Consider the following 12652-nt stretch of genomic DNA (forward strand, 5'->3'; position numbering starts at 1 on the left):
TACAAAGCTTACAATCTAGCAGGAACGGTAACACACACACTATATAGTATAATATATAATATAATAATATCAGGTGACAATGAGTACTATAAAGAAAAATAAAGCTGACTAAGGGAACAAGAGTGGTGACAGTGAAGGGGTAAATATTTTAAATAAGGTGGTCAGGGTAGGGCTCTCTATGTGAGTGACATTTGAACAAATGAGGTGAGGGCATTTGCCATGTGAACATCAAGTGGGGTGGAAGTAAGGGATAGGCAATGAAAATGACAAACACATCTTGAGCTCTTCCTATGTGTCCAGATGTTCTTCACACTTTACATGGGTTAAATCATTTAATTCTCATAATAACCCTACGAAGTAATTTTCATACTGATCCCCAACTTACAGAGGAGGAAAATGAGGGACAGGTTGAATGATTTGTCCTCAGAGAAGCCATGTGGTAGGGCTAGGACAAGAACCTGTTCTTGCACTGCTATAAAGAAATACCTGAGACTGGGTAATTTACAAAGAAAAGAAGTGTAATTGGTTCACAGTTCAGCAGGCTGTACAGGAAACTGGCATCTGCTCAGCTTCTGGAGAGGCCTCAGGAAACTTACAATCATGGCAGAAGGTGAAGGGGGAGAAGACACATCACATGGCCAGAGCAGCAAGAGGTGGGGGGGGAGGGGCGCGGGCAGAAGGTCAGGGAGGTGCTACACACTTTTTAACAACCAGATCTCTTGAGAACTCTATCATGAGAACAGCACCAAAGGGGGAAATCCACCCCCCATGATCTAATCACCTTCCACCAGGCCCCTCCACCAACATTAGAGATTACAATTCAACATGAGATGTGGGCAGGGACATAGATCCAAACTATATCAGAACCCTTGTAGCCTGGTGGATTGTCAAGTTCTGTGCAAAGAAAACATGAGCTCCTGGAGGGTAAGGACCTTCTTTCTACTGCTCTTTGGCTCCATAGGGCTCACAAAGCTAAGGACTAGGGAGCAACAAGTGGAAGAGATAAAAGAAGCTGCAGTCAGAATAAAAGAAAAGAGGAAAAAAAAAAAAAAAAACAGAGTTGTGTAATGTCACAGAAGCCTTAGGAGGGAAAAAGAGAGTTCCAAAGAAGATGGTCAACATTATCAAGTATTATGAAGGTTAAACAATGTAAGTCCAGAGAAGAGGCATTTTCATTATTAAGTGAGGAAGTTATTTGGTATTTTCAAGAATTCAGTCCTAATACTGCAGTGACTGAAGAACAGCAGGATTTCCTGTAATTAAGAAAAAAGGGGCCGGGAGCGGTGGCTCATGCCTATAATCCCAGCACTTTGGGAGGCCGAGGCGGGCAGATCATGAGGTCAGGAGTTCGAGATCAGCTTGACTGACATGGTGAAACCCCGTCTCTACTAAAAATACAAAAATTAGCCAGGTGTGGTGGCTCACGCCTGTAATCCCAGCTACTCAGGAGGCTGAGGCAGGAGAATTGCTTGAACCCAGGAGGCGGAGGTTGCAGTGAGCTGAGATTGCGCCACTGCACTTCAGCCTGGGCGACAAAGCAAGACTTGGTCTCAAAAAAAAAAAAAAAAAAAGAAAGAAAAAGAAAAAGAAAAAAGGGGCAGTGAAGGGCAACAAATGTATACTACACCTTAAACAGCAGTTTGCAAGGAAGAGGGGAGATGACAATCACTAACATGCAGCAAGGCAAAGATCTTTTCAACAAAAATGTAAAAGTAACGTGTTATGGCTTCATTCTGACTTACCACTATCTTGTTCCCACTACTTAATCTTTAATGAATTATAATTTGTCTTTCAGTTGCTTTTTCTGTAACATTAAAAAAAAAAGACAGAAATGCCAAGTTTTTAGGCACTTATTGTATTACATACCTAGAACTGGAGAATGGAAACTTAAGAGTGACCACTGAGTTCTATAAAATAATATAAATGCTCGCCAGAGAAAACTTACATAAAAGGAACAATAAAATAAAATAACCAAATGGAACGTCCTCCCACCCTTGGAACACATTAGATCAGAATTTAGACCCTGAAAAACACCCTCTGTTCTCAATCTCAGATAGTCTTGCTTACATTTTTCTCCTTGCTGAAATGATTGCATAAGCGCTCACCTCTATATCTGCCCACCTCTCTACAACCACACCCTTACATACCCCTGCCTCCCTACTGCGACTCTGAGCCAGCTGCCCATGCACTCCCTCTACATGTGCATTAGATCCCATCTCCTCTTGTCACCTCAAGGGCATTGCTCCAGTAGTTGTCCACCTAGCCCATGCATCATCAACTTTCCTCTTTCTACTGCAGCATTCCCATCAGCACACAAACATCCTGTTATTCCTTTCTCTCTAAAACAACAAACCTCAACTACTTGTCTTCCCCAGCTAGCATTCACTTTCCTGGCTCCCTTTTTCAGCCAGACTCATTGAGGGAACTGTGCATACTTATCATCTTCTGCTCCTCTCTCTGCATTCTCTGAACCCATTCCATCATTCTCTACCATTTCACCAAAACTGTGCATCAAGGCCACCAGTGATCTCCTGCTGCTAAATCCATGCCAATTCTCAATCCTTATCCTATCTGACCTACACTCATTTGATAAAGTTACTTAGAATCTTTAAGCCTCAGTGTCTTCTTCTAAAAAATAGGGATGGTAACAATAGTACCTATTTTAAGGATGGCTATGAAGATTTAAAAAGAAACCACGTAAAAGCACAATACCTGGTTCACAGTTAAGAACTCACTAAATGTCAGTTATTAGTGTGCTTAATCAGCCCTGCTACTTACATTCTACTCAGTCTAAAAATAGGGTCCATCCCATACTTCAGAAACAGAATTTTAGAAGATAATATGACTCCAGAATTTTAAGAAAATGAGTATAATCTCAATCTGCCAATAGTATTAGGCAAATAACCTATTCCATCATATAAAGAATGAACTTAAAATTTGTCATTAGTTCCTGATGATTCTGAAATAACTACACGAATCCTAATCTCTCTCAAAGTCTGGTTCTCATTTCTAACTCCTATTCAACAGCTTGATCTAGATATTATCTGCTCCAATTTTTCCCTCATTCTGTGTATCTCATTAATCAACAAATCCAGTCCATTCTAACTCAGTAATGGCTCTCACACCCATCTACAAAATCGTAAGCCTAAGAGAGCAGGGAACATGTCTATTTCTGCATCCCACCGTATGTGGGACAGCACCAGGCACAGTACTAGGCATCCAGAGGCCAGCATCCTACAAAGCAATCTCACTTCAATATACATTTTACAGAAAGGAAAATGAGGTATACAGAAAGGAACTTGCAGGATCACTAAATTAGTAGTGGAACTGATAGAAAAACTTGCTTCCCAACCTTCTAATCCCAGGAAAATAACTGAGCCAGAGCCTGGGTGAAATACCTGTATGCATGAATGATAGTTTATTCTCTATCAGTACTTGACTTTGACCTTAATTGAGCTTTTCACTGCAAATTGGGATGTAAAATACTGCCAGTTAATCTCTCTGAGTACCCAAAGAAACATAAGACAACAACTTTAATACCAAGTCAATAAAAATTTCTTTTCTGAAATTCTACAGAATAGCACTAATTTGATCTTAAAAAAAAAAATCAATCTTCCTATCTATATGTATACAGAAACACAGTATACCATTGCCCTTGGTTCTTGAGAAGGCCTATTAGAGTTTTAGCACACCTATACAGAAGAAATAAAATAATTTCAGGCTTGTGTGTCCTATTCTTACTGCTACCTCTCCCAAAAGATGTAACTTTGAAAGACCTACCACTTGGAATAAATTGGTACTACATATCCATTATAAAGAACAGTATGGAGAGTCCTCAAAAAATTAAATAGAACTACCTTATGATCCAGCAATCCCACTTCTGAGCATACAGCCAAAGAAAATGAAATCAGTGTGTCAGATCTCTGCACTCTCATGTTCATTTCAGCATTACTGGTAATAGCCAAATATGGAAACAAACTAAACATACATTGACAGATGAATGGATAAAGAAAATGTGTGCATATATGTTGGGGGCAGGGTGTGTGTACACACACACACACACACACACACACACACACACACACACACAAAGGAATATTATTCAACCTTCTAAAAGAGAAGGAAATCCTACCATTTCCTTGTGGCAGGTGAAACAGGCCAGATGCAGAAAGACACATCCTACATGATCTGACTGTGTTAGTCTGTTTGTTTTTGTTTTTTTTTGTTTTTGTTTTTGTTTTGCATTGCTATACAGAAATACCTGAGGATGGGTAATTTATAAATAGAGGTTTACTTGACTCATAGTTCTGCAGGCTGTACAAGCACAACACCAACATCCGCTTGGCTTATGGTGAGACCTCAAGAAGCTTACAACCATGGCAGAAGGCAAAGGGGGAAGCCAGCATATCACATGGCAAAAGAGTGAGCAAGAGAGGTTGCGGGGGGCAGTGCTGCACTCTTGTAAACAATCAGATCTCATGTGAACTGAGCAAGAACTCATTCATTACCAAGGAAATGGTACTAAGCCATTCATGAGGAATCTGTCTCCATGATCCTGTATCTCCCACCAGGCCCCATCTCCAACAATGGAGGTCACATTTCAACATAGGATTAATGGGACAAACATCAAAACCATATTACTCACTTATATGTGGAATATAAAAAGAGTCAAACTCATAGAAAGAGAGTAGAGTGGTTATTACCAGGGGCTAGGGGAGAAGAAAATGGGGTGATATTGGTCAAAGCGTACAAAGTTTCAGTCAGGCAAGATAAGTTCTAGATATCTAATGTACAGCAAGGTGACTATAGTTAACAATACTGTATACCTGAATCTGCTAAGAGGGTAGATCTTAAGTGTTCTCACCACAAAATGAAAAACAAAAGAAATGTGAGGTAATTGATATGCTAATTAGCTTATTGTGATAAATATTTCAAAAAATATATATATATCAAATAATCAACCTGTATACCTTAAATATATACAATTTTAAATTGTCAATTATACCTCAATAAAGTTGGGGGAAAAAAGGACCTACCATATTTATTTTTTAAGCTAAATAAAGAATAGCTTATTGAATATATACCATGTTGAATACTGCTGCAATATAGAAAATACTACTTTCATGGCTTCAGGTATTACTGGAAGAAACCAACTCATTAAAGAAAATGTAGTTAATAAGCCTACATGTAAACTATTATAAAATCATTTCGTTAATACAAGAAATATTTTAGGACACCAAGAATGAGCTAGAGACTTCATCTCTTTGGAGTTTAATTCTAAAATTTCCACTACCTACCACCACGATCCTACTTTTGTAGCTCAGTTTCCTCACATTTAAGGCAATCAATCAAAATTTTAAAATATTATTTTGATTTATCCAAGCAACTGCTGGTGATTTAAACCTTAATTATGATTAAACTCAGCAGATGCATGACAGAGAAGTAGAACTTCAAACAATGTGGCAAAACCACTGATGGAAAATCACAGTACACAGATTACCTTGGTAGTCAGCAACAGGAATGGAGAAGTGTGTGTTAAAAGTCAATGAAGTGAAAAGAACAGAACCATAAACAGGGCTACCAAATTAGTGGCTAATGCCAATCACATCAGAAGCATCTCTGAAATGCTTTGTATAAAACAGGGTAAATTACAAGGTGACAGATGGCAAAAAAAAAAAAAAAGAAAAAAAAAGATGAAGTAAATATTATATTTTCCTATTGACTTAAATTGTAATTTCAGTGTGGTGCTTGCTTAGAAAGTTCTCTTTAGTTACCTTTAAAACATCAAAATTTCATTAAGCATTTTCAGTTTCTTTATTCTTCCACCACTAGTAAGAATGTTAACAAGTAGATAATACCAGGATATACAGACGTGTATCAAAATATACCCATAACATACCCACTGAGTATATATGCAAAAGTAATATAGCACAGTGCATACAAATAAGACTCCTGAAGATGAAGAGACTCGGGTTCAAATCCTGGCTCTGCTACTTTCTTGTTCAGATGACTTTGGAAAAATTACAAACTATAAGCTTCAGTTTCCTCTACTGTAAATGGAGTTCATAATAATAAATTAGCGATGATAATATGCATATACAATAACAGTACCTAAACTTCATGGGATCACTTGAGTTTTAAATAAAATAATGCATATAACATATACAGGAAGTGACTAATAATTATTAGCTATCATCCTTTCCCTGAAAATAATCACCAACTGCTTAAGACTTGGACATTTAAAAAGCCATATCCTCTCTGTAGAGTTATTGAAATGCTTCAGGAAACTAAGGAATTATGAAGAATCTGCAGGGAGAAAATAAAATGACTTGTTTTATGAATGAGGCTATCATTTTTAATTCTTATTCTTGCTATTTCTCTGAAAGAATGCTGTAGTCCTTTATTTCAGAGGTGACCATTAATTTTAATTACTTACTACATGCCAGTTGCTGTCTTAATTATTTTTATTCAATTCCATGAAGTAGAGATCCCCATTTTACAGATAGTGAGACTAATGTTTAGAGAGGTTAAATAGCTTGCTCAAGGTCACAAAGCAAGTAGGTTTCAGAAGCAGAATTCACAATCTCATCAACTCAAGTCAAACGTCTTTCCATTAAACCAAGAATATCCAATGACTGTTATCTACCATTCACTATCGCTAAGTGAAAAATCTTATTATATTTGTTTTATGTGACCTGGAGAAGAAACGAAGTTTATAAAACAAGAAAAATATTATTATACAACTCTAACCTTCCATAACCTTTAAGTCTAAATTTGCAATCTGAATATTTATTTTATCAGCCCTTGCATACATTCTGTGCCACAAACCAGCATAAGATTTAGTTCATTAACATTTGCCTTATATTGTTAATTGATGAAGGACCCACTGTTTTTGCTTACATAGAAACTTTACTCACACAGTTTTAAACTATTAATCCCATGCTATTACTCAATGTATTATATTTCCTTCTCTAGTAGAACCTTGTGGAGTTGTTAGTAGTTTTCTTATTGTTGTTGATGATATACATGGGAATGAAAATCTTTTTTTTTCCAGACAATATACAATCTGAGATTTGCTTTTATTCACGGTTTCTGATCCAAAGAGGAAAAAAAAACCACACATACAATGGCTATGCACAAAGAAAACTTTTTTTAAAATTTAGTACAAAGAAAGGAGAATCAGAGAAATACATTCTGGTCCATTCACCTTTCACTTTCATTTAGAAAAGGGATTTAAAAACAAGTACAAAAATAAGTCAGATCTACGTTATGAACAGTTAAGAAAGGACAAAGAAAAGAAAATAACTGGACTAGTGTCACTGTAGTGATACGTTTTGAGATTAGTAGTCATCAATGGGAAAATGTCATCCACAACTTTTTATTCAGTTTGAGCCATCAATGTTAGTTATTATCTGCGGACACTGCTGTTTGAAATGAATCATGGTGCTCTAGCAATTCAGAGCAGATAGTCCTATATTTGAAGTTATTATCAGCTTTTAGGTTTAAACTAGAAGTATATTTCAGAATTAATGACTTTCAGTAAAAAACAAGGTATTTCATTATACATACATACAGGAAAATTTCAAGTTATAGTAGGTTAAAATGTCATTCTTTCTTTCAGTATTTATTTTGGAACTTCCATGATAACACTGTATGACTCTTAAAACACCGCCTTTTGAGGGATATGGGTTACCCTAGTATAAAACACCTGAAGGTGGTTACATCAGAGGAAAAATACATTGTTGTAGACCTTAAAAAAGAATCCTCATCTACTGTTTTCACAATGAAAATCACAAAATTATCTGTAATTCAGTGGAAAAAATCCAAAGGAATAAATTAACCGCTTTTCATACTTCTTAAAATGTTTTTAGAAAATTTCAACAGATGATTACAGTTACTGGCCAAAGGAAAACATATTTTCTACGGTGCAATACTCTGGCCATAATAAAGCAGACAGAAAGCCAGAAAGACCTAAACTCACATCCTGATCTAGCATGATTAGGGCCTCTCAGGTTTCAGTTTCCTTGTGAAACTAATGGTGTTAACTCATTCAATGTTGGTTGAATGCCTACTACGTGCCAAACCCTGCATTAGCAATGAAAGTTTATTATTTAATTTTTAAGTAAATAAAACCATGGTCCTTCTCCTTGCAAATCTTTTGAAGCAACAAATAAATGCAACATGATAACCACTATGAACAAACTGCTATGTCTGGGCAAATCAAAAGAGGCTGCAGAGGGGATAGTCAGTTGAGTTGAGACTTGAATGAATATGAGTTGTTTAGAGATGCGGATTATGGGTATTCCTTGAAGAAAGAAGAGACTGCACAGACAAGATGATCAAAAAAAGGCAAAAAGGGAGAGGTTTAACATAAATGATGCACAGGCTGGGTATTAGAGAAAACTGGTGGGAGATGCCACACTGAGGAACGTAACCTTTAAGTAATAAGCCTCTTAAACATTATCGGTAAGGTTCCTTCTACACTAAAACTCTGGAAATTGACTGTAGGCCCAACCAGGAAAATTCAATTTCTCCACTACTTCATTTGAAGTTGTTAGAGTCTCCTCAAGCAAAAAAGCAAAACTATCCAAGTTTTGATGCTGCCATTACGAAACCCAAAAGACCTCTCTTAACTGATAAATTTTAGGACTAGCAATAGGCATCTATTGTTATTAGCATAATAAAGCATGCTAAAAGCAAGATATGTAACAAGTCATTTACTTCTGTACTTTATCAAATACAAACCTGTAAACGTATAAATGTGAATATTAAAAACAGATACTGAATTTACATGTCCCCAAAAATAATTTTTCATACTTTGTTCAAAACATGCTTCACTGTGAACATCAATTAACTAGAAGCACCTAAAGAGAATATAAAGTCCTATTTACCTGTGTTCTGCAGGAACAGGGGGTGGCCAAACAGCAGGATCTCTAAATGGTTCATCTTGACAGGACACAGGGAAATCTGGAGGCTTGTCAATTTTAAAACTTTCTAAAGTGCTGACAATACTTTTGACTTGTTCATATTCCTCCAATAATTCCTGCCGAACCTTAAACAAAAAAAAAAAAAGGCTTTATGCTAGAAGCTGTTTAAATACTTCACAAATTGTAAATAATAAATTACTATAGAGTGCACGTTTTCTTAATGTCAAAGTGTGAAAAATCAATCATTAAAACATTCATAAATACAAAGAACTATTTCAAGTAATACTGAGAAAAGGGTAGAAATTAGTTTGAAAAAATCATAATTCTATACCTTTTAATAAGTAGTTATATATCTTTCATAACGGAATTCCATTTCTACCAAAGAACGTGATGATCATTAATACAATTTAAAACAAGCAACTAAGTAGGTAACAAGTTAAACATTCCAAGAAATCTAAAATATTGTGCTAAATACTTTTAATATATTTATAAATAGATTCCCAAAAATTGTTAAGCCAAAATTTTTAACAGCATTTCCTATTCCCAATATCACTAAATATAAAACGCCTGTCATGAGTGTCTGAAAGCTAGAAGCAGTATTATACTATGAATTACAAACTTCCAGTTATTTAAATTCTCCTTCACCTGAAATCTGAATTATTTTTGCCTTATTTAAATTACTTTGAGTTCTGAGTAAAGTTTATTTTGATTTCAAAGACAAGATTTTTCCTGTATTTAAAAAATTTAACTGAACACATACTATGAGGAAATTCTTGTGTTTTCAAACTCTGAGCCCAAACTAATTTTCCAAAGCAAACAGATAAAGATTAAAAATTACATTCAAGACCAGCCTGGGGAAACAAAAAAATTAGTCCAGGCATGACAGCATGAGTCTGTAGTCCTAGTGCGAGTCTATAGTCCTAGCTACTCAGGAGGCTGAGGCAGAAGGATCACTCGAGCCCAGGAGTTCGAGGCTACAATCACACTCCTGCACTCCAGCCTGGGTAACAGAGCAAGAATCCATGTCAAAAAAAAGAAAAGAAAAGAAAAGAAAATTACAATTATAAATTCATTTTAACAATTCTTTTTTTTTAACCAGAAAGCACGTCACACTGTAAAGCAGAGTATAAGAAATTTTCCCTCATCTTTATATTGAATAATATATTAAAAGGAACATATGAAGGAGTTACAGATCCAAAGAAAAAGCTAGGTAAAATTCAACAGCTAATACATGCAATTACAGAATATGCTATAGTGGAAGAAATGTAATTTCAGAACCCAGTGGAAAGAAACATAGTAGAAATGTCTGAGTAGAAATGGTCACTATTTAACACACACAATTCAGAATATATAAAAAATATTTCCATAATAGATTAATAAAATACCCTGCCTGTGGCTAATAGGAAGAAGAAAACAACTAAAAATTTGAGCCTGAGTTGGAGCAAGTATATTGTTCTCAATCAATATAATTTGGTAACATTTAAGTTGGAAAATAAGTCAAATTTACCCTCAAAACTTAGGAAAACATCAATTTCTGACTAATGGAAAAATTAGAAGAAACACTTGAAAGGCATTAGTACATAAAATGGAAACTTCAAACAAACACTTGACTTTGTACTTTTAATTTTTAGAAGATTTTAAATTTTAACACTAAGTGGGGAGTGTCTGCATTGGCAGCACATACACTAAAATTGGAATAACACAGAGAAGACCAGCATGTTCCCTGCACGAGATGCACACAAACTCCTGGAGTGTTCTGTATTTTTTTTACTTAACGTTTTCTAAAAAGGATATTACGTTGTTTTAGTATAACAGGTGAAAAACATGAGCTTAAATAATAAGTCCTTATATAACAAAAGCCAATTTTGTTTAAACATCATTGAAGATGCTTTTATTTCCTTAAAGATATATTGCTTATAAGTATTATTTGTAAAAAAAAAAATATTCTTTTTTAAAAGTTACAATTAATTTGGAATTAGAACAGCAAAGCAACAACTATGCTAAAAGATATTGATCAATTAAAACATTAAATTTAAAAAACGGTAAGTAGGTAAATTAAAATTCAAGTTTTTATTAACTAATCAAATTATATAGTCAAAAGACAGCAAATATAGTGTTTTTTATTAGATTACTGACTCATTTGTATTTTTAAGGAGTCTTTCAAAAGAGTTTTGCAAAATGGGTCAAAACAACATGTAAATATGAAAGGGAAAAGGGCAAGTATGAATACTTTATTTCAGGTCCAGCACAGTGGCTCACACATGTAATACTAGTGCTTTGAGAGGCCAAGGCAGGAGGATCACTGGAGGCCAGGGGTTTGAGACCACCCTGGGCAACATAGCAAGACTCAGTCCTTTCAAAAAATTTAAAAATTTGCTGGACATGGTGGTGTGAACCTGTCCCCCTAGCTACTTGGGAAGATCGCTTGAGCCCAGGAGTTTGAGGCTGCAGTGAGCTGTGATGGCACCACTGCACTCTAGCCTGGGTGACAGAGCAAAACCCTGTCTCTTAAAAAAAAAAAAAAAGAAAGAAAGAAAGAAAGAGGCCTGGCGTGGTGGCTCATGCTTGTAACCCCAGCACTTTGGGAGGCCGAGGCAGGTGGATCACGAGGTCAGGAGATCGAGACCATCCTGGCTAACACAGTGAAACTCCATCTCTACTAAAAAATAGAAAAAATTAGCCAGGTGTGGTGGCGGGTGCATGTAGTCCCAGCTACTCGGGAGGCTGAGGCAGGAGAATGGCATGAACCCGGGAGGTGGAGCTTACAGTGAGCCGAGATCGCACCACTGCACTCCAGCCTGGGAAACAGAGTAAGACTCCGTCTCAAAAAAAAAAAAAAAGAAAAAAAAAAAGAAAAAATGGGCCAGGTGCGGCAGCTCACGCTTGTAATCCCAGCACTTTGGGAGGCTGAGGTGGGTGGATCACTAGGTCAGGAATTCAAGACCAGCCTGGCCAACATGGTGAAACCCTGTTTCTACTAAAAACACAAAAATTAACTGGGCATGGTGGCACATGCCTGTAGTCCTAGCTACTCAGGAGGCTGAGGAGGAGAACTGCTTGAACCTGGGAGGCAGAGGTTGCAGTGAGCCGAGATTGCGCCACTGCACTCCGGCCTGGGCGACAGAACAAGACTCTGTCTCAAAAAAAAAAAAAAAAAAAATGAATGAATGAAATACTTTATTTCAAAAGTTTGCAGTCACACAATTAGGTAACTGATCATGAAAAGAGAAAAAAGTTAAAGTAGATTCAATTGGAATTAAATATCTTCAAAACATACCCTCACGAAATATATGATCAAAAAAACAAAACATTAACCAGGTAAGATACTAGAAAATTATTCAAGAGTATATTTTAAATGTATTTCAGTATTCAGATAAATAGGAACTATTTCCATCTCAAACTCAAAATTAGATTTTCCAACTCTAATCTCTCAAGTATAATAGGGTACTGCCATCCTAACTCATCTAATACTTTAATATCATCTTACCTGTTGCCATTTGCCTTTGATAGCTGGATCTCTGACTGACTGGCAATGTCTCTGAATCTGCTGCATCACCCCCTGGTAATATACCATTGATGAGTCGTAATTTCCAAGAAGGGCATATTCTCTTCCTTTCTTTGCATTATCACAAATCTCAGCCAAATTCATCTTCTTTCAGAGACCTAAACATAAAATATAATGACTTTTTAAAAATTTTCAGCACTGACTTTAAAACATTTATTAT

The 12652-nt window shown here is 36.0% G+C and overlaps 1 protein-coding gene and 1 non-coding gene across 5 annotated transcripts in view; one reads left to right on the forward strand and one right to left on the reverse strand.

The window, feature by feature from the left end:
• The window catches only part of KATNAL1 (katanin catalytic subunit A1 like 1), a 98418-nt gene that overhangs the window by 62125 nt on the left and 23641 nt on the right, over nt 1–12652 (reverse strand). For all 4 annotated transcript variants that reach the window (XM_004054324.5, XM_004054325.4, XM_055359744.2 and 1 more), the window contains exons 2-3: nt 12415–12590; nt 8892–9052 (exon numbers count right to left, since the gene is read on the reverse strand). In XM_004054324.5, coding sequence (XP_004054372.1) covers nt 8892–9052; nt 12415–12576 — 323 coding nt within the window. In that variant the 5' untranslated portion in view covers nt 12577–12590. The remainder of the gene's footprint in view (nt 1–8891; nt 9053–12414; nt 12591–12652) is intronic.
• Nucleotides 10591–10693, forward strand: LOC115930527 (U6 spliceosomal RNA). The gene has a single exon (XR_004067156.1). It is a non-coding gene; the product is annotated as a U6 spliceosomal RNA (small nuclear RNA).

Source organism: Gorilla gorilla, chromosome 14, assembly GCF_029281585.2.
Source record: "Gorilla gorilla gorilla isolate KB3781 chromosome 14, NHGRI_mGorGor1-v2.1_pri, whole genome shotgun sequence".
NCBI classification, from domain to species: domain Eukaryota; kingdom Metazoa; phylum Chordata; class Mammalia; order Primates; family Hominidae; genus Gorilla; species Gorilla gorilla.